Raw genomic sequence first — 23467 nt, 5'->3', positions numbered from 1 at the left:
TATTTTATTTCTATATAAGGTTTCCATACTGGGAACGATAGATAGATAGATAGATAGATAGATAGATAGATAGATAGATAGATAGATAGATAGATAGATAGATAGATAGACAGACAGACAGACAGTCAGACAGACAGACAGACAGACAGACAGACAGACAGACAGACAGACAGACAGACAGACAGACAGACAGACAGACAGACAGACAGACAGACAGATAGATAGATAGATAGATAGATAGATAGATAGATAGATAGATAGATAGATAGATAGATAGATAGATAGATAGATAGATAGATAGATAGACAAGCAGGCAGGCAGACAGATAATAATTCATAATAAATACTGATGTCTCATAAAAACAAGAATTGTCAATATTGATTTCATGGTTAATTAAAGCAAATGACGTGAGCATGATATAGGCTAGGTTGTGATAGAGTGTTAAATACTATGACAAACAGATAAAGTTACAAGAAGAAGTTTTCTGTTCAAAGTCCTAAGAAAATTACAAGGATGTTTGACATTGTATGCACTGTGAGAGAGCGGGCCAACAGAGTGCCCTGTTGTGATTGGCTGCGATTTGTGATTGATTATGTCGCGTCGTGCAGCTGTTTCGGGTTCATTTCGGACAGACAAATGACTTGTCGCTGTAACTCTGTCGCATCGCTCGCACCTGGATTTGGGATTACATGTTTGAAGAAAAATAATGTTAGGTTTCATTTCAAACATTATGCTTCAGTGTTAAAACAATAGAAAGTCCTCAACCGTAAAAAACCAAACGTGTGCGTCTTTGTCAAACAGCAACAAAGAGACCAAGGCGGAGAGAGGATAGCCCACATCTTCAATTTCAAACCCACGCCTTGTGTCTGTGTATACCAATAACGCAGTTTGCTTTTCATATAGGCTATGAGTTTATGCACCTTGCAGGCAAAGTTTCAAGGGAACTGCCTGGCTTGCAATCTATGTAGTAGCGGCAGGAGGAGTAGAAGAGAAGAAAGGACGTGCACGTTTGTCTCACCTCTCTACTACTTTGGTGAAGGTGGAAGAAGCGGACAGACGCGATAATAATGCAGACAACTGTTCGTTAACCTGCACGGACATGGTCCAGCTTTGTCGAGGAGCCGGAGGAGCATTACATGTGTTGCCCTGCGTTAGGAACCAGCGTGAAAGAGGAGAACACATTTCTATTGCGCTTTATAGTTCAACGCATTTGTAGAATCGCGCATCGGTCAAGTCATGTCTTTTGAATTCCGAATACTGATGTTTGGAATCGGGACAGCGCTGGTTATATTTGTGATTATAGCTGATATATCGGAAGTGGAGGAAGAAATCGCGTAAGTAAATTCGATTAAGCTACAGTAAACAATAGAGATCAATATGGACTGTTATTTTGTTTTTATCTCCTGTTTCAGTGTATATAAAATGAGTCTTTATATGTTTATGTGATGTTTCTGTTTAAGACTCTTGTCCTATTTGCCTTGATTCTCTCTGGAGAGACTTTGTAGAAGCCCAAACAATGGACAGTCCATTAAGGACCAGACAGGCTGCATAATACACGAGCTTGTATGAAAATAACGAATGTATCCGAAAACAGCACAGAGCTGTGTGTTTTATTTGCCTGTTTATTTTGTGGTTTTTTATGTCGGGAAATAATCTTAAACTGGAACTGCGTTTTCATTATTTTTGCCCCTTACAAACATTTCACAATCCATGCTTTTCTTAAAGTAAAAGTGCAATGACCATCTTTTTTTCAAACCAGGCATATTTTATTACCCTTTTTATAACCACAGTTTTACTCCAAATACCATTGTTAAACTATTGTCCTATGGTTAAAAGCAGAACTCTAATTTTTTGGATTTATTTGCATTTAACCACTTCATTTTATAAGGGTCTGGTTAGGTTAAAGAAGCTGTTCAGTCTGCCTATATTCCAAATTCCAGCTTGACCACCCAAATGAACTGATTTGTTGCTAGTCTGAGACTATTTACCACTTTAAGCTAACCTAATAACCACCTTGGACTAGATAATGACCATCTCGAAACAGATAATAACCATTTGGAACATCTTAAATTGTGTTTTCCAACAGGATTTGGCATGGCCTTTCATCAAACAGAGTTTAACGTTGTCTAAGTCAAAGGAGGAGACAATGTGCTGTCCTGAGGAGGACTATTGTTTGCAAAGCCACAGCCAGTAGGTTCTTCAGTTGGAGGGAAAACCTCAAGGGCTTAATATAACATCAGTCTGATGTTGTAGACAGTTCTTCCATTCTTAAAAATAAAGCTTCCAAAAAAAAGAGTTTTTAAGAGCAGTCCCAGATGGACAATTTTGAGCTCCCAAAATAATTTTTCACTATAAACAGTCTTTTTGTGCAATGGAAATATTCTGTTGATGCTAATGACCCTCAATGGAGTCATCAATGCCAGAGAAGAACCTTTGTTTTGAAGGCTGTAATAATTTAATGTGTTGCTTTACAGCCATTAAGCCTTTTGTTCATTCTGGTGAAGTTACCAGTAGAGCAATAATACATGTTGGAACCAGTTTTGCTGAATATTGTTTATGCGTATACAGTCTCTGGTTATTTATTCTTGGCTGATCTCCAAAATGAGTCCTTCAGACTTTTGCTGAGTGTGAAACCTCGTATGAGAGGCATGGGATAAATGCAGCTGACCCTGGTGCTCCGTGAAGGATGGCTGTTGGTCTGTGGTTTTGTTCTACTCTTGAGCGTGTACCGTTTGCACCCATTCACGGCAAGTGAAAAGACGGTCTGATCTGTGGTTTATGGCAGCTAGGGGATTACTGTTTGATTTGCGACTTTAAAGCTACAGCCTGGAGACAAAAAATGAGCAGTTTGCCTTTCCTCAGCTACAACTGAACCCTGTAGCAGAAATCCTCAGGCTTACATAATTACAAATCTAGAGACATACACTTTAAAAGCCCTTGAGTGAGAAGAATATTTGTCCTTAGATGGATTAATCAAGGATAATTGTGTGAAAAAAACAGCACTCAAACAGAAGTGTTTACTTGCCAAGATGTGCATATAGTGTTAATTTTTTAAACGGATCACACTTAGAGCTGGCACATTTGATGTTTAATGCAAAATATTTGGCTTGTTTGCTCTGTACTGCGATATTGTGCGTTTCCGCTGCACTGATTACTTTTTATCCATTAACCATGGAAAGGGAATATTTCCCTCCCTCATGTTTGCTAACCCAAAATATCCCAGAGACTAAATGCAATTGTAAAATCCCAATTTGGGGATTTCACACCTCATTTACTAGCTGTCAGAAGGCATTACATGACGCATGTGATCTAATTTTTGCTTAAGTTATTGGCGAGGCTTATAATTTATGGAATTATCTTGCAAATTGCAATATCAAACAAAAGATCTAAGAGGTGTATCTCAGTGCATTTTACAAGCGCTTTGAAGCAACACCACCATTAAATCTGCATTTGAAGCTGCTCCCCAGAATTTTAACAGATCTGTGCTCTGTCTGCTTAATAATGCACGTAGCCATGACTTTGGGAGAGAGATGGAAAACATTGCAGTGAGTTGTAGGGGAAAAAAACTGGACTGGTTTGCTCAAGGAGACACTGCCAACCTGTCCTAACTGCTTTGAAGAGGCACCCAACAGGTTGAAGCCGTATGAATGGCAGGGTATCCGCTATCTTTTATCTTTGCTGATAGGTGTTGAGTTGAGTTGACTCATGCAGGTTTTAAAAGAACAGCTCTTTTATAAAAAAAAAAAAAAAAAAAAAAAAACGAAAATCTTAATTAACTTACACTTTGGGCCATCCAAATAGTTTTGTGAAGATGATTGACATGATACAAGTAGGCCACATTAGAAAGCAAGTTTTTATAAAGGAAAAATAAATTAATACAGCCAATTAGTTGGGCGTTGATTATTTTTTGACTCACATTATTTACATTATTTTGAATTGCATTATGAGAAACACCAGTGACCATGGTTTCAGCTAATCTTCTGTAATGTTCTGCTGAAAAAAAAATCACCTACACGTTGGATGACAATTCACCTAATTCCAGAATGAAAATTGTCATCATTTATTCACCCTCTACTTGTTTAAAGTCTGATAATTTTCTTTCTTCTGTTGAACACCAAAGATATTTTGAAAAGGCCTGGTATTTGTGCAGATAATAGTCACCATTGACATCTATGGCAGGGAGACATGTTGTGGAATTCAACATTTATAGGTGAACTAAGTTCTTACACGACCTCTAATACTTTTATTGTTTCTTTGAGTACTTTAAAGTGCATTCACAACAATCAGAATATTTTTATGAAATGTATGTGATCACTTCAGACAATTTCAAGAACATCCTTTGATAGTTGTAAGGTAACAAATCTCAGTTCTTAATTTTTCTGACAGTAATGGCTGTGATACTGTAATTGCAGTAATGAATACATGAAATGATTAATAAAGCATGCTTGGCATGACCTTGGATATGTACTATCAAAGCAGTGTGTTTAGAAGGGGAATGGCTCACACTGAAATCCTAAATAAACATTATAATCATAATAATTCAATTTCATAGCTTTTTTTTTTTCCTGTCTGTGGTCTAATTGCCGCTACTTCAATTATCTGCTCACTGATGTGAATTCAGAGTATTATTAATGGTCATATTACTGGATAATGATGATGAATATTTTATGCCTTCTGCTCATAGGAACATTGAGGATTCACGGAAATTCCACTTAAAAAGTGTCGCCCTTCAGTCCAACAGGTTTGTATTTGAATTTAAAACATTTGTGATACATTTGTGATGGTACTGAAAAATGTCACTGATGTCTACAGCTGTTTTCTAAGTGTTTGAGTTTGGGCTGTAGAAGTTGAAAAAATGTGTCCAATAGATAATGTTAGTTAATGTTTTTCTAACATGAATTAAGAATGAACAATCCTGTACAGTATTTGATAATCATAGTTTAACATTTACTAACGCATTATACGAATCAAAAGTTGTTGTTTGTTAACATTAGTGAATGCTCTGAGTTCACACAAGCTAACAATGAACGTCATTTCCATTAACTAACTTTATCAAAGATGAATAGAGACTACAATAAATGTACTGTTCGTTCTTTGTTCATGTTAACACATACATTAAATGAATGCTCCATTAGTTAAAGTGTTTATCTTTTAGACTACACAGTGTGCAAAAATAAAATGTTCCTAAAAAAAAGAAAATAAAGTAAACTTGCATTTTTTTGTTGTTTTTTTCTTGTTTTTAAACATGTCTTTAATTTTAATGAATGCATTTGTTTATCATAGGTTTTAATGAATGTTATATTATTTTTTTATTCTAAAAATATATTAAAAATATGCAAATAATAAATATTTTCTCTTTACCTGAAAGTAGCCAAAATAAACACAGTTGAAGGCTAAGTTATTAATCCTATTGTGAATTTAGTTGTTTAAAAAAAAATCCAAATGCTATTTAATGGAGAGAAGTTACATGGTGACCATAAATAATATTTTACTAGTTATTTTGCAAAATTGTGCTCAGCTTAAAGTGCAATTTTATGGCTTAATCAGGTTAATAGGCATGCTAGTTTAATTAGCCAATAATTGGGCATCAGTTCTTTGTTCTATAGTGGAAAAAAAAATCTTTAGAGCGCTAATAATATTGGCTTCGTAAAAAAAATATTTAAAAAAATATAACGTTTTTCCCCAGGCGAAACATGTTACAAACATGTTACTCATATGCAAAAAGCACAAACTCTGGGTAACCTTTTAATGTTAATGAAGTTATATTATGTAAATTAGCATATATTCCTTTAGGTTTATATTTTATATTTAATAAAATGTCCGTGGTAGCAGCCAAAACATAACAGCCAATATTTTGAGTAGATTCTTTTTTTCAGAACATTTCCAGATTTGTATTCAGGCCTACATCTCTAACAGTGATGTGCTGTACATTAAGTGCATATGAACACACTGGTATTTCTTTCTTTTCTTCAGAAGTTCAGATCTGAATGCTGCCCCTACTTCTCTAGTCACATATAGAAAGAGCAAAGTCTCCTCTCTAGCTTCACCGTCTGACATAAAGCGCAAAACCAGCAATTCATCCTCATCTGAATGGACTTTCAACAGAACCTTGTCTAACCTCATCAGGTATGGCTTAAATTTATTCAAATGCACAGTATGGCATTTCTGAAGAGTATAAAAGATGTCTCCCTGTTTATGCTCTAGTTTTTTTTCTCTGACATCTATAATGTGTGTTATGATTTTTCTTCTTTAGGAAAAACATTTTGAAATTCCTGGATGCTGAGAGGGACATCTCAATTCTGAAGAGCACCTTTAAACCTGGTGATGTAATTCATTATATATTTGACCGTCAGAGCACCACAAACATCTCAGAGAATCTGTACCACCTTTTACCAACTGTGTCGCCCATGAAGAATCAGCATTACAGAAAGTGTGCCATCGTAGGGAACTCTGGCATACTACTGAACAGCAGCTGCGGCAGAGAGATTGACTCGCACGACTTTGTTATTAGGTAAACATCTCTTGTTTTCTTTCATTTTAATAAAACATTTGTTCTTTGTTTTACCGTTTGTAATGGTGTGATCAGTCTTGGCTCGTCCCTAAAACTTACAATCACACTAGTGTGATTAAAACATTTAGTGCAATCTTGTAATCAGCTGCTAAATTAAAATCTGCTTTCCTGAGATGGCTGGCACTGAGCCAGAGAAGGTACACAGTGCTGGTCATAAATCACAATTTATCAATTTAGGTTTCTAACATTTAAATGCACATATTGTAGGTGCGATGTAAAATGTAAAATTTCTGGTTTGCAAAATGCATGCCGTTGGAAATAGCAATAATAACTATTTTTCAACAATCAGATAATGTGCTTTATTCACATCAGACACACACTGATTAGGTCAAATTTACTCTGCTCTTCCTCCAGTTGAATAGAAACGTACTTTCATCTATTTTGTGAGACGTCGATCTAATTAAATTAAAATCAAGCAGCTCTAATCATTCCACTAATTGGTGGTGCCCATCACCCATTGTAGATCAAATAATATGATTGTTAAGCTGTTTTTCTACACATTTGAGATTCAGAATATCAGATATTTTGTATTATAAATATTACATTTGTCAAAATTTGCAAAAAATGGAAAAAGCATAAATCATTGGGGGTACGTTATGTTGCGCTATAAATTTGGCATGTTGGCATGGAAACTTTAAAGCCATGCATTCTAAATAACAGTCAAATATATTAAAATAAACAAGGAAAAAACACAAAAACAACCTCCTGATGGGGGGTCTGCGGGAGTATTTAAAACTTGCATGTGTTAATATAGCCTCCACCAGTATGTGCACATTCTGAATCAAAGTTCCACATAATCTTAATGAGCCATGGTAAATAAAATAAAAAAAAAAAATCATTAAACACTGCATTAAAATGCACATTCTTATTAAGGTGACTGCACATGGTCATGTAAATGCATTTTGTATTTTGGACAGGTATAAAATAAATAGCTTAAGAATAAAGTGATAATTTGATTTTAGTCATCATCATGTACATGCATTAACATGCTTTCTGTTGGTTTCCTAAAGTGTGCATGTGTGATGTGCGACAGGAGGACCACTTCCTTACTGTGGCTTTAAGTGCATCCAGAAAGAGCAAACATTTTGCAGTAAGAGAGGAGAAAATATAATGCAGCCACAGATGCTTTTTTGACCCAAAGAATGGTGAAAATGTGCTCTCATCTCATGCAGCAGCAGTAGAAGTAGTACAGTCAAAAGTCTTGAGAGGGTAATAAATGACGCAAGTTTCCTGCTTTTTTCTGAAATACTTTTATTTAGTCTTTAATGGTTTAATGAACATGACAGCTGTTGTAACAAATTAAATGCTAGTTATGGTTTAAACCAGTCTTGGTTTACTTGCATTGTTGAGTTAATGCTTGGTATGCAAACTGAGCAATGGGTTATTTCAGTAAGCAAATGTGTGTGTTATCAGCATATTTGTGTAGACCATGGGTTTCATTCACATTTGACAAAGTTTGCTTGAAATCTGCATTGACATTTTCATGAACAGATTTTTACAACAGTTCATAACAATTATAGTTTTGAACAAAAATGTGTTAAGGTGCAGCTTGAACTGCTGTTTAAGAAATATAATATTACATGGGTTAAATAAATTTGTGGTTTTGCAGCATTTTATCAAGGGTCAGTGTTTCAGTAAGCTTTTGGGGAATACATAACACATCAATTTATGAGTGAAATAAAGTTCTGTTGTCTCAAATTAAACAACCTAACTTTGTTTTGCAGATTGATCATTTCACTTCATAAGACATTTACAGCATAGCATTAAATCCTCAATATCAGCAAACAGTGTCATTTATAATTTGCAACTTTATTTCTTACCTTAAACTTGGGTTAAACAGAATTTTCCCCCATCTAAAACAGCCAGCAAAATCATCAAAAATAACGTGTTTGCAAGATTTTTGCAGCGCTGTTGCCAGTTTATTGAAGTTGTTTGAAATCTTTTTTTTTCCTCTTAATTGTTCATGCTGTTTGTATCATTGCAACCCGTTATTCACATTCTCTACATTCACTATAAAGAAATGCTGGCTGTATTTCAAGCAGCTTGCGATCCCTATGCGACACAATGCACTTTTGAAATGCCTGTCAGTACTTCTTCCAAGCTTGACTCACAATGTCTAAAGGCTTTCAGAACTGAAGGGCGATACATACTGCAATTAGGGACCAGCTGAGCAAATATGACATTTGTATAAGTCATTCTAAGCCATAGCCCTGGAAACGTAATTAGGCTGTCTTCTGAAAGTGACTAAAGTTCACTTGCCTGTAAAATGTTCAGCCTATACAGCCGAAAACTGCTTGCTTTATAAAAAGCCTTTACAGCAGTGCGCTTCATCTGATACTTAGAGTAACTTAATACTGAGAGATGCTCAATCCCAAATGAATACTCGTCAGCCCATCTGCGCTTTTAGGACATTGACTTTAGGGCCGCCAAGAGGTAAAATACATTCATAGCTGTTTGTAAACGTACATGGTACACTGTTCCAAGTTCAAACATTGAAATTAGTTTAATGAAATGTGTTAATTCAGATCTTTAAAAAGCTTATTAATAGAAACAACTTTCATGTGTTTTATTCAATTTAGGTGAATGAACACTAATGCCGAGTTCAGACTGCATGATATTCAAAGTAATCGTGTCACAGATGCTTTGACACTGCATGATAATCTGGAGTAACGTTTAGTTGGTGCTGTGTTTACACTGCAAGATGGATCCGCAACAAGGAGTTTCACATTGCATGGCTTTACAATAGGAAGAATCAGCGACAATATCATCCAAACTACATTTCACAACCAAAAACATATAGTATATCTTTTTTTATTAACTTCAAAATGAGAAAGAAGCCTTTGATAGGGTAGAACCTTTACATATTTGCTCACCTGGCTTTAAAGGGAATTAGCAATTTCTCCTCAACTTTCTATTTTGACCCGGTTGTTTTATTGCTCCGATGATACGTCTAACAGATACAGGTACTCCTGCCAAATTCACACTAGTTTTTCCTCCATTTCTTGGGTCTAAATAAACCGAAAATGAGCGCTTTTAACTTCTCCCGCTGGCCTGCAGGTACCCACATTAGTGGATGCTGCTCTCTCATTGGCTGTAGGAATTTGGCGATGTTATTTTCAGTCAAAACTCATTTCACACGGCATGATTTGAATCGCTTAAAGCTCCAGATATTTAACATGCCAAATATCTCACAGGCATTGGTGACTCATCTTGACACTCGTCTTTAATAGTTCACATTGTGAATATTGTTACTCGTGTGAATGAGCACCGATTAGCCTGTGATTTTAGGCATTTGTCTGCGATTTTTTTCAAAACCTGTTGGTGAGTCAATATCGGGGCTAAAATCATGCAGTCTAAACTCGGCATAAGTAAAAGCAGATTTCTGGCTTTGTGTAGTACTAAAATGAGAAATATTACCATAAAGATGTATGTAATTTTAAGCTTTATTGAGGTTTCTGAAATGTGTAGGGTTACTATTGTGATGAAGTGGAGAGCCTATGGTTTAGTTGAGGGGTAAAACAACACTATACTACATGATCTACTACTGTAACCATGCAGGTGTAAAGCAATTATTTCTTGACAGTTACATTAATGTTTTAGTTCTCCCAAAAATGACTATTCTGTTATTAAAGGTGCAGTATGTAAGTTTGATGCCCAGTAGTTGAAATAGGTATTGCCTTCCTGGATCAAAACAAGCAAGTGCAGGTTGCCAGATTGACCAATCTATGTGTCTCGAGCCTAAAGGCTAACTTAAGTTGTGTTCTAAATAAAAGCAACGGCATGCAATAGTAGGGATATTTTCCACATTAAAAGGTGTTTTTGTCCTAACAAATGCCTCAATCTGATATATTAGAAATGGTATCTATTTCTCACAAGTGAACAACTGGAAAAACTGACAATGATCGCCTCAGGTACACCTCATGTGCTTTATTCCGTGTTAAATGCTAATAATGTGAGTTTGAATGCAATTTTACATGACATTTATTGCTATACTACTGAAAGCAGCAGCAGATGGTTTACCTCAGATCTTGGAAATCAAATAAACTGTTTGAAATTTGAACTGTGAAACAATGCAAACCTGTTCAAAAGGTACCAAAAAAAAAAAAAAGAGAGAGAAAACTTAAATCATTTTTGGACACAAAAAGCATTAGAGCAAACTTGGTGGAGTATGATGATGGGTTGATATCATAGGTGAGTGTTGTTTTCTGGGTCAACTCAGCATTCTAGCTGATGATGACTTAAAAATAATTATTTTACAACCCTAGATTTAACTTTGTGAAGACAGTGGCTAAGTATAGTGACATAATAAATCTATAGCCATATCAAAGCATCACGAAAACAAAACATCATCATGTGCATTGGTAAATTTTACTGACAGTTTTGAGTAATGTCTTTCTGCCATAGTTCAGGGACATATAAAACATCACAGATTAAGTAATGGATGAAGTTCAATTATTTCTGTGTGGTTGGCATGGCTGTTTGGCCAGGCAAGGACAAGACTGTGTGGGAGTGTGACCGTGACAGCTAAGCCTCGGCAGGCGGCATGGTGCCAATGTTGAAAGGTTTTTTCAGGTATTGTGGCAAGATGATAATGCCAGTGCCCTGCTCAGTGTTTGCTTTAAAGTCACCTTTGTGTGTTTTATGGATTTATTTAGTGTCTTAAATGATGGGATGAGCTTTAAAAAGCTGCTTGCTTAGTCTGCCGGAGAATTGTGCGTGTCTGAAGTTAATGCAGGCTGTTATTAATGCTGTTTTTTATACTAGGATAAATTACTTGGTTTTTTTTTATACAAACTTAGCCTGGAGTGAAGGTCACTTGCTCATGCTTATGTTTCTGCTCTTTAGATGTCATATTTGATAAAAACTTTTTACTTTTTAATGCTCAAATCAGCTGGCCAGGAAGCATCAGATTTGATCATTCACATGTGAGAGTCCCATTGCTAAATGACAGCATTTTTCTAAATGACATGTTTTTTAAATTGTGAAGACTCAATTTCTTTTGTGAAAAAAAATTATATTATGAATATGTAAAATATTGTTTAAAACTATTTAAATGTTTAGATTTTTCCTTTTTGTTATGCTTCTCTTCATTAGTTCTTTTTTTATTTGTTTTATTTGTTTATTTTTTGTTTGTTTTACAAATTTCTTTACATTTTGAGTGCAGACCATCTACTGTAGTACTCCACTGAGGGAAATGTGTTAAGCATATTACTTTTCCTTTGCTTAGACATTATAAGCACAAACAAATCCAACCAAATAGGAGGCAAGATGGCTTTCCCAGAAAATGACAGTCGGTCAGAATAATGAAACATCTGGGTTATTCCAGCAAATATTTATATCAGACATTGGTATTGTGTTGTCAGAAAAGTATAAACTTGTCTGAAAAGATGGCACATTTTTCATTTTTATTTTAAATAAATGTATTAGTGATGTAAAAAAAGAAAAAAATCAAATGCAAGCTTTTATCCAAAAATACTAACAGCAAAATGTATCAAAGTTTCCATGATAATATGAAGAAAGACAAAAATAATTCAGCACTAATAATTGAAAAAATCCTAGTGATTTTTCTACTGATAATAACTGATCGTAATGCACTCGAAAAACATTTTCTGCTTGTTCCAACTAATTTAAAATGAGCTGAATCATCACAGTTGTTTTTTTTTCAGGTATAACTTAATTTTTTTATGTTCAATAGATAGTGAATATAGATAATGAATATACAGTAGGGGAAACAAGTACTGGTCACTTCATTTTTCTCAGAAAGCCTACTTCTAATAGTGCCGTTGGCTTGAAATTATCACCAGTTATTGATAGCAGCCAAAGAAACCCATACATGAAAAGTGGTGCAGTAGGTAGTGCTGTCGCCTCACAGCAAGAAGGTCGCTGGTTCGAACCTCGGCTCAGTTGGCGTTTCTGTGTGGAGTTTGCATGTTCTCCCTGCCTTCGCGTGGGTTTTCTCCGGGTGCTCCGGTTTTCCCTTACAGACCTGCAGTACAGGTGAATTGGGTAGGCTAAATTGACCGTAGTGTATGAGTGTGAGTGTGATTGTGTGTGGATGTTTCCCAGAGATGGGTTGCGGCTGGAAGGGCATCCGCTGCGTAAAAAAACCTTGCTGGATAAGTTGGTGGTTCATTCCGCTGTGGTGACCCCGGATTAATAAAGAGACTAAGCCGACAAGAAAATGAATGAATGAATGAAAATGAAGTGTGGCGAGGCAGTGGCGCATTAGGTAGTGCTGTCGCCTCACAGCAAGAAAGTCGCTGGGTCGCTGGTTCGAACCTCAGCTCAGTTGGCGTTTCTGTGTGGAGTTTGCATGTTCTCCCTGCCTTCGCGTGGGTTTCCTCTGGGTGCTCCGGCTTCCCCCATAGTCCAAAGACATGCGGTACAGGTGAATTGGGTGGGCTAAATTGTCCGTAGTTTATAAATGTGTGTGTGGATGTTTTACAGAGATGGGTTGCGGCTGGAAGGGGATCCGCTGCTTAAAAACTTGCTGGGTAAGTTGGCGGTTCATTCCGCTGTGGCAACCCTGGATTAATAAAGGGACTAAGCCCACAAGAAAATGAATGAATGAATGAAAATGAAATGGCACAGGGAAAAAATATTAAACACATGAAGAAAGGGAGGTGTAGAAAGACAGTGAAAGCCCAGACAGCAGCTGAAATCTCTCCACAGTTATTCAGCAACCCTCTGTCCTTCATCATTGTAAATAAATATTAGCTGCTTCAGTCCAATATCTACATTACGATAAAGGGATGATAAAGATGAAACTAGGGCGGACAATTTAGCAAGACTGTGATCCAAAACACAGCCAAGGAAACTCTTAAATTCTTTCAGAAAAAGAAAACCAAGCTGTAGAAACCCAGCCAATCACCTGACTTAAATACAATAGAAAATACAAAATTAAGATGAGTTTGGATAGACAAAAGCCACAGAACCATCAACATTTTTACACACTGTTTAATTCAGAAATCACACTGGAGCAGTTCATGTGACTTCATTCTCATATGAGAGTCATCTTTAAGCTGCCATCACCCTAAACTTAGTCAAATAGTCAACACCCCCCTGCTGTCTGGGCTTTTACTGTCTTTTTACACCTCCCTTCATGGGTTTAATACTTTTTACCTGTGTCATTTCATTTTATTACACAAATTTATTTGTACATTAATTAGATTTGCTTTCTTTTAATACATGCGTTTCTTCGGTTTTATATCAAGATCTGGTGGTCATTGATCAAACTAAAAGATTATATATGACTTTTTCCAGTGTTGTTGCCATTTGTATGTTGTTGTTGTTTTGTACAATGAATGCTTGTTATGAAACTGATATGATTGTATGTTATATATTGAATATTAATATAGGTTTTGCCATGAATGTAGACAATGCTGCTGACATGGCATTATAACAAATAAATAAACAACATCTGGAAAATCTTAGGTCAACAGAACATTTAGAAATGTTTTCTGAGAAAAATGATGACACATTGAATACTTATTTACCCCACTGTATATAAAATCATGTGAGACTTAAAACTAGCGGAATGGTGATAAAAATTAAGCTTTGAATCACAGGACTAAATTAAATTTTAAACTACATTCAGTATGAACTTTACAATTGTAATAATATTTCAAAATGTAACCATTTTTACTGTATTTTCATCTAAATAAATGCTGCCTTGGTGAGCAGATTTTTCTTCTTTTAAAACAATAACAAACCTTTCCTTTTCTAAATTGTTGACTGGTATACATATGAATCCCAACTCGCACTCCTGCCACTCTCACAGGTCAACTCAAGCTACAGTACTTTATTAAATGTGACAAATTTTATAAAATCATTATTATTATTATTATTACTACATACGCAGCATATTGAATCAGGGGTTGATGCCACCATCAGTAGACCTTTGTTGCATTGATGCCACTGGTTTCATAAATGTGATCCTGGAACACAAACCAGTCTTAAGTTGCGTGGAGATATTTGTGGCATTGTATGGGTCAACATTAATAATCTTAGAATATTGCGTGAAGCTCATTGTCTATAATATATATTTAGTAAATGTAAATCAATTTATTATGTAATTAGTGCATCCTAAGTGCTGCATTCAGCGTTTTTTTTTTTTTTTTTTTTTTCTACCTCAGCATTTAGATTTTCTATGAACCCTCAGATTTCAGCTTTTTAAATAGTAGTTGTTTATTCAGCTTTCAGGCGATGTATAAATCCTCTATTTCAAAAACCTGACACTTACAACTGCTTTTGTGGTTTAGGGTCACTTATTAGTCTGGAGTTCTGCTAATAATTATGTGTGTTCTTTTTTCCAAGGTGTAACTTGGCTCCGGTGGAGGAGTATGCTGCTGACGTGGGCCTGCGCACCAGCCTGGTGACTATGAACCCCTCAGTGGTGCAGCGTGCCTTTCAGGACCTGAACAGCGAGGAGTGGGTGCAGCGTTTCGTCCAGCGGCTGCAAAGCCTTAGTGGGAGTGTGTTGTGGATTCCTGCCTTTATGGCTAAAGGAGGAGAGGAGCGAGTGGAGTGGGCCATTCGTCTCATTCTCCTGCATACGGTGAACGTCCGCACCGCCTTCCCCTCTCTGCGTCTGCTCCATGCTGTCAGAGGGTACGTGCACATGCATTTAAGAATACTCAATACCCATGTCCTCGCTCAAGCAGGTGAAGCTAGCCTCTCGCTATTTATAGTTCAGGCATCAATGCATTCACGTCCTGGCCCACAGCATGGAGCTGTGCTTGTAAATGGATCAAGGTGCACACTGACATCTATACATGGGTAGTTGACAAATAGACTGTGAAAAAAGCTTTTTGTAAAACACCATTTTTAAAGAAAAAATAGATACATTTATGCTGTCTAAAGTTTGAAAAAATATATAAGGGGGCACTAACTTTTTTTTTTTTTTTTTCTTTTTAACTGTACCTCAGGGTGCTTTTACACTAGTGCTTTTGGTCCGCACCCAGGTTCGTTTAATGTCAGACATTTAGCTAGTATAGCTAGAGTTCACCTGAAAGAAGTGGTGTGGGGTACGGTTCGTGCATCACCTGTGTATCACCTACCTTGGTGACTAGCGGGATTGATCCAGAGTAAACAGTGATAATGTCTGCATGTATCCACTAAAAACGACTTCTTCGGACATCACGTGATGTTCTTAATGGTCTAATTTTTTTTTTTTTTGCAGCATAACTGATATAAGATATAACTGCTGTATATAATTTTCACTATTTTGCCACTTTGCTTTTGTGGCCATCACCTAGCAACAGCTGTACACAAAACAGCAGCTTGATGATGCAAGCTTACCGGGGTTGTGAAAAAAGGCTGTGTGAACATAAACCAGCCAAGAAGGTGGCAAGGGGGGACAATTGAACCTGGGTTCAGTCCAGGCAATTGAAACAAGTGTGAAAGCATCCTTAAATACATTCTATGCTGTGATGGCAAAAATTATGAAAAACACTTTAAAGGTGCAGTAAGTGATTCTCTTCAGAAACTTTTTTTGTTGTGCTGGTTCACATTCCAATAGTAATGATTAAAGTAAATGATATAAATGTATTTATTTGTCTTTTTATATTTGGGCTTAGGCATAAGACAAAAAATATTTGTCCAATTAAAATTTGTTGGGCCAATAATTCCCATAATTCTTATAAGTAGCCCAAACTGTCTGCCAACTAGGGTTGGGTCGATAGACTATGCCATCATCTATCGCCAATGGCCAATAGACATCACGATGATGAGCCGGCATCGCGATCCTTCGCCCTGTCGCTGCATTAACCACTTACAAAAAATACACCCTTAGGCCCTGTTTACATGAACATGTTTTAGTTTAAAATGACAATCTCCATTCTACGCTGATGTTTCATCTAGCATTTCTTAAAAGGCCTCCTTCCACACTATACCACTCAAAATGCACGTCACGTGACCACACACACAAACACTCTTTGTCATTTGCTGCAGCATACGTGCGTGTCTGGGCTCCAGCAGTTAGCTGGTGACTTGAGCACAAATACATAATGCAGTGCATGTCAGACAGTTTATCAAGGATGTACCGCTAGATCATGTCTCACTATAGTTGTTAAACGTGATATTTAATTAATCTTATCTCTAACGACTCTTCGGTCTTTTGAATCTTACAGGCAACATGTTACAGCGTCGGTACACTGCTTCAATCTCTTGCTTTCACGCTTGCACTTAGTAAATTTAGCAAAAATCTCAGATACTGTTGGTTGGTTGCTGTTGGTTGTGCAATTTTTTACTAACTAAGTCTGCCCACACATTATAACGACACAGATCACTTTGCCTGTTCAAGCCAGAGTCCCGCGGAAAATGTGATTGATAAGCCGTAATTTTGTGTAATTTATCTTTATTTATTTATGATTTTCTTATGGGTAAAACAAAGAAAATGCGGGTCTGATAGTTAAAATGGTAGACTGCAAATAGTTAATTAATTATAAATGAATTATTCATAAATAATTCACCTGTACCTACGACAACGATGCCATCGTCCATTGTGATGTTTGACATTAGACATCATACAATGCCAAATTGGTCAGCATCGCCCAACCCTACTGTGAACAAATGTAGATTTGTACATCTGCGCACCCTGTTCATGCAGATCCACCTTTGAGAGAGTTGTTTACCATTCTACTTTAAATATTTGGTTGGAAATAGCAAGCAAGTATGGCTTAAAACTAAGTGAATTTCCTGCACGCTTCCGGCTAACTGCTAAGCAGATAGTAGTTGCTTCAGGACAAAGTGCATGAGAGGGTGAGATCAGCGATCCTTGCATGCATGAAATATTGCACATTATGACGAGTTTTGCTTGCTACACAACTGAAAACGTACTAAATATAATAGTTTTTAGTTAAGAATTGTAGTATAAAGTTTTCTAACTGGTGAATGATCTTTTAATATGCACGTTCGTGATTTTAAGAGGTGTGGCTTTAAAAGGCAGGGACTGTGTTTTCAAAGATATGCTAACAGATAGCATTTTGGCAGATCACCTACTGTACCTTTAATAATAAGGTGAGAGAGCGAATTTTTTTTTTTTTTTTTAATCTACATTGTTGTACACTATTCTTTATATAGTGGTATATATTTCATATGCAATTATGATTGATATTTTTTGACAGCAAAATTTAGTAGTTCAAAAAACTAAAATATGTGACTAATTTAGACAAAAATGTAACTCATTTGTAGTACAATAACACAAATGTAGCACAAATATGGGCCTAAACCGGAGAATTTAGACGCATGAATCTTGAATGGAGTCTTTCAACTAATTAAAGTTTTCAGTGGAATTGCCCGATTTTTATAAAAAAAAAGTTAAAAAAAAGAATATTCTCACATCAGAGGACATGATTGCCATTTGCTAAAAATAGCCACTTGCAAAATAAAGTATTAATTTAACGATTATACAATTTTCTTTTTATTTTATATGAGTTATTTATATGATAAATAATTTATTTAACCTATTTTTGAGACAGTCACATCATATGACAGTTTTGACATTTAACTAAAAAAGTAATTTTATGTTCATTCTTGTCATGTGTGGCAGGGAAAATGCAACCTCATGTCAACAACCCATATCTGTATTCATACAGAAGCCTTTTGTTGGATTGTTAGCAGAATAGAAGACCCTCTGGGTTAAATTGTGTTCGGGATTCTTTAAATAGCACAACCTTTTGGCTCTTCTATTGACCTCTGAATATTTCAAGACGGCCATTCAGGCCTCCCTCTGAGCTGAGTGTCTGGAGCCGTCATTCTTACAATGCACCAGCACGAGGATGGTTTTTCTTGGATCCATCTGAGTAATATGAGCTGCCGAGATGAGATTAGAGGTCAAGTAAGAGAGGAGGTTTAGTGGCTGAGGGTGTACTGAAGAGAAAATGCTATTACAGTATGGTGAAGTTGTTGATAAAGGATGATAAAAAGAACTAGCGTATATTTAAGAGTAGTACATCCAAAAAAATAAATCAAGTCTGTCTTAATGTTTTTTTTTTTTATTCTACATTCAGTATTCCAATTTTAGTGGCTGCATAAAGCTTTTTCAACTTGTATTGGTAAATGAAACTTGTATTGGTAACTTTAAAGGGATAGTTCAGACCTTTTAATTTACCCTCACTAATCACAATCTCGTTAAAGTTTTTTCTTCTGTTGAACGCAAGAGAACATTTTGAAAAGTGTTGGAAACGTTTAACCATTGACTTTCATAGTATTCAATTTTTCTTTATGGTACTATGGTCCAAGAATTTCCATAGTATTAGGTTTTCTAGTATCAGTGGTTACTAATTTCTAACAGTTTTCAAAGTATCTTTTGTGTTTAAAAAAAAAAAAAACACTGGAGGAAAATTAAATATACAAAGAATACAATACATTGTTCCGGATACATTTCAGATAAAAAAAAAAACATTTAGAAGGGGCTGTTTTCATTTTTTGCAAATCTGAAATGTTACTTGGTGTACAATCTGTTGTACATTTCAGATTCATGTCCTTCCTGGACACAACCATGAGAAGGTGGAGCTTGTCATACAGATCACCTAGCAAAACATCTAATCTCAACCAATAGTGTTTTCAAAAGCAAACATAAGAGAAAAGCTCTGCAACCAAGTGCTTATCTTTATTTTACAGTGCTTTTATCTCTTCAAGTATAACTGTAAAAAAATGAGCTACCAAGCAAACTGACCTGCTGTGCAAAGAACTGCATGAAAATAAATATTAATTAGCAAAATAATTTGCCCCTGTTTTTGCAGTTGCACAAAAATCTAGGCTGAAGCATGCATTTCCAATGAGTCTGTGTCGAATTTTTGGCACCACATGAGCAAATAAATATGGAGCAGTTTTTAAGCTTTTTACAAGTAAATTTATGCTTGCATTTCAGATATACTCAGAGCAAGTATTGGTTGTCTAAAAGAAATTGCTATTAGATCAAATAATCTAAATCAGATAATCCGATTTTAGAAAGGTCTTTTTTTAAGCTTTAGTTATTTAATCTAAGTACAGTATTATTATTTATTTATTTATTCATTCAATTTAAAATAACTGTTTAGTATTTTAATATTTTTTGTATTTTAAATTGTGGGGCAGCTAAACTGAATTTTCTGAACCATTGATCTCAAAACAATACAGAGGTTGTGTTTTGGCCCTCAGGTGCTTCAGGCACTTTTGGTGGGAACCTGAGAGATTTGTTCCACCTATAAACTCTTTAAAAACTAAGTGTTGTTTATTAATTAATGTACAAATTATTACCACATTAATGCATTTCATTAAGATTCCAATTGGGATTATTATCTAAGGCTTACTCTGCTAGAACACTAAGCTTATCAACATAGATTTCTGATGGTTCAGAGATGTAGATGGAAATCAAAGGAATGACTTTTCTTCTGATGTTGATCTAAAAGTGTGGAATAGTCCCGCACTATCCTCAAGATCAATCTACACAGAGATTGGATATAAGTTATAAGTTAAAAGCCTACATTACTCTGACTTACAACTGTCTGTTGACATTTAAAGGGACAGTCCACCCCAAAATCAATATGCTGTCATCATACACACTCTCCATTACCTGCTTTAGCTTTATTCCCATGTTGAACACCAAAGATGATATTTTGAAGAATGTTGGATACTGGTAGCTGTTGACTTCTATAGTATTTCTCCCCCTACTTTAGATCTCAGCAATTAATTTGTTCCATTCTTCAGAATATCTTTTGTGTTTGGGTTAGAACCACTTGATGGTGAGTAGGCCATTTTTGGGTAAACTTTTCCACCAGTTGAGTTTTCTGATTATGTTTTTGATGTTAGCTCCTTTTTGTCATTGCTTTTATTATTATTATTTATTCTCTTCTTATTATAGTTTTTGTTTTTGCAAAATAGTTAATTATGCACTTAATTTTTTTTTATTAACAGTTTCCAAAGTGTTTTCCGTTTATTTACGGTTGTGAATTGCATTATGGGAAGTTTATCTCTGCTGTGTTAAACTGTGGAGATTTTCAACATCAAAAGTCGACAAAGTGATTTTTATTGACATTTTAGTAGTTTCAAGAAATACAATGGATTAGAAATATAGAAATAAGTCTGTAAAATAATCGAAAATTACCGGTAGTTTAATGCAAGATTTTTGTATTTTAATATACAGCACAAAACTAATCCAGACAATATATCACTTTTATGAACATTTTGAATAGTGTAAAGTATTTTTTTTTTTCAAACCTTTCAAGTTTAAAAGTTGTTGGTAGAAAGATCAATGTCCCATAGTGCAATTCAAAAACAAAAAAAATGTGGAAAAATAAAAACATGAATCGCAAAATATGTAAAAATGCTAATTTAAAGATATTTTGTATACTATTGTTTTTGAGCTATATATACTATTTTGAAAGTGTTTTTAACAGTGATACTAGTAATACATTTTTATTAAGCATCAAATTATTTTTAAAGCTCAACTTTACCATCATACATTACATTTTAAAATACTCAAAGTTAAATTGTATTTTCAGAATATTACCGTTTTACTATAATTTTTAAGGAAGAATTGCAGTTTTTGTAAGCATAAGAAGACTCTTTAAAAAATAAATACAGATTTTACTGACTCAAAGTATTTATTAACAGTGAATGAGAATAAAGAACTTCACACTCAACCTCAGTTTACAAAGTCTATAGAGGCAGCTTTAAGACGGGGATGTTGGATGCTCTTTGTTATCTGAAACTCCTTTCCTCCAGAGCTTTTTGCATGAGCCGTCCTGAATGAATGAATGACACCTCGCAGAGGCTCAGAGAGAGGTCTATTGTGAAGGGTATTGAGGGGCGAGTGGACTGGAGAGGGTTCAGTGCATCCTAATGGACATTGTTCAATTGTCTGATCTCCTCCTTTTTAAACGTGGAAGAGCTGCACAGCTGTCAGGGCTGGATGTGGGTGAGTTTTGCATGAGAATATTTTAAAAAGGGGGATTTAGCATAAGAAGCTGAGCTTTTTATTTTTTGAGCTCCTTTTTTTAGTAACCTTAGCTGTTAACACACTTGGGATTTTATAATCCTTTTTACATTTTGACTGACACTGTGCTACCTTTTTAAAAGTTTGAGGTAAACTAAGCTATTAATTTGTTTTTAAAATAGTCTGATTTAATTAGTAGTGACGGTAAAAAAAAGAATAGTTTTGAAGTAAATAAAGAAAATGTAGAATGACAGGTTTGATACAAATACTAAGTATTTTCAGCATCATCCTGAAATAACTGACTTTGTGCCCACTTAAAAGGGCACCTATGATGAAAATCAACTTTTGTAAGCTGTTTGGACACAATTGTGGGTAGGTATAGTGTGCCCATTGTCATATTGGAGTGATAGACGCACAACAAGTCTCTTTTTTGTTTTTATTTATTTTTTATATTTCTTGATGTTAAATTAGGACCCAAATCCCAGTGATTTTGTGGTCCACCCCATTGTGATGCAGGAATACGTTTTTTTTTTTTTTTCACCCACCAAATTGATTGACAGGCACCATGTTTCTATAATGACATGTATTCACATGTCCTTAGTACATTTATTTTAGCAAATAAATTGGATTAAAATATTTGTTACAACTGTGATTTTTATAAGACAGTAAAATCGCTATGTAATTCTTAACCGCTGAAATTACCACGGCTGCATAGTGTCAGTAAACTCTAATTTGTGAGTGTGTGTGTGTATACTGCAAACAACATTTGTTTGAGACTCATCATTTCAGAAATGCTTAAATAGACTCCACCACAAATACATCAAATAAACTTACTTGGTATTTTTGACTGAGCCGTATTTCAGCTTCATCCGAGTCTGTCTCTGTCACTGTGCTGTTTATCTGATCTAGCTGATGATGAGAAGCAGACATGCAGGGAGAACCAGTTCATTAGATTTAAAAGCCACAGTAGATTTCAGTAGATTTAAAGCCACAGGCTACAGAAACCGCTACAATGTATTCAGACACCAAAATGGGCAGATTCTGGAGGTTATAATAAATAACCTGATGGGTATTTTGAGCTGAAAGGCTTATCTTACATCTTGTAAAAGGGATAAAATACATCATCCTTGTTGTTTAAAAGAACTTGATGCTTTTTTGCAATGGTTAAGATCACAAAAGAGTGAGCATCAAATTTCAGATTATTCCTTTTTATTTTCAGATTATAGAAAAGCTGAAAAAATGTGTTTTGGTTTCTTTAAAAATCTCAAAATAGGTTTTCATTCAGAAATTAAAAAGCTGTTTAAAGTCTTTAAAATGATCATTTTCAGCAAAATTTCAGATTTCTATTTAAAATGAATGTTCTTACTTTGAGCTCATTGAAACATCTGGATCATATAAATTCAACAACATTTTAACATTTGACAATTAATCTAGTATATTAGAAAGATTTCTGAAGGATCATATGACACTGAAGTAATGAGGGTTTAAAAAAATCTTTGTATCACATGTATAAATGACATTGGAAGAGTTCACATAGATATTGCTGGACTCTATTAGCAGGTTTGGCATGCTGCCATGGTAGAGAACCCTGAGCTTGCAGATAAATGAACTCAGGGCCCCTGCCAGGTCTTTTAGCAGGTAAGGGGGTCTGAGATCAGGTAGGTCTCGAGAGCTCCCCCTAGAACAAAAGGAAAAGGAGTAGATGGGGTGGAAGGGGGTATTCTTTCAAAACGAAGACAAGGCAGTAGGGTGAAAGCGGTCTATTTATAGTAGGCTTGGATCAGTCTGATTGGATTATTACTGATTATGGATGAGAGAACACCCGCGATCATGTGCTCCTCTGGACATTACTTTAAAAACTTCACTAAAATAGAAAGTAGTTGCTTTATATTGTAATATTTCATAATTTTACTAGTCTTATGTTTTTTATTATATAAATGTAGCCTCCTTGAGTTTAAGAGCTGAAATATTACTGA

The 23467-nt window shown here is 35.3% G+C and overlaps 1 protein-coding gene across 2 annotated transcripts in view; it reads left to right on the top strand.

Moving 5' to 3' along the window:
- Positions 1–615: 615 nt before the first annotated feature.
- st8sia2 (ST8 alpha-N-acetyl-neuraminide alpha-2,8-sialyltransferase 2) overlaps positions 616–23467 on the top strand; it is a 32577-nt gene continuing 9725 nt past the window's right edge. Inside the window, exons 1-5 of one of the 2 annotated variants that reach the window (XR_015514319.1) lie at positions 616–1334; positions 4685–4741; positions 5974–6126; positions 6254–6511; positions 14888–15181. Coding sequence is in view for 1 of the 2 variants with exons in the window: in NM_153662.1 (NP_705948.1) it covers positions 1237–1334; positions 4685–4741; positions 5974–6126; positions 6254–6511; positions 14888–15181 (860 nt within the window). In the remaining variant the exon portion in view is untranslated. 2 annotated transcript variants of the gene reach the window in all.

The sequence above is a fragment of the Danio rerio genome, chromosome 18 (assembly GCF_052040795.2).
Source record: "Danio rerio strain M-AB ecotype USA chromosome 18, GRCz13ab, whole genome shotgun sequence".
Lineage (NCBI taxonomy): Eukaryota > Metazoa > Chordata > Actinopteri > Cypriniformes > Danionidae > Danio > Danio rerio.
This window is presented reverse-complemented; position numbering and strand designations above follow the sequence as displayed.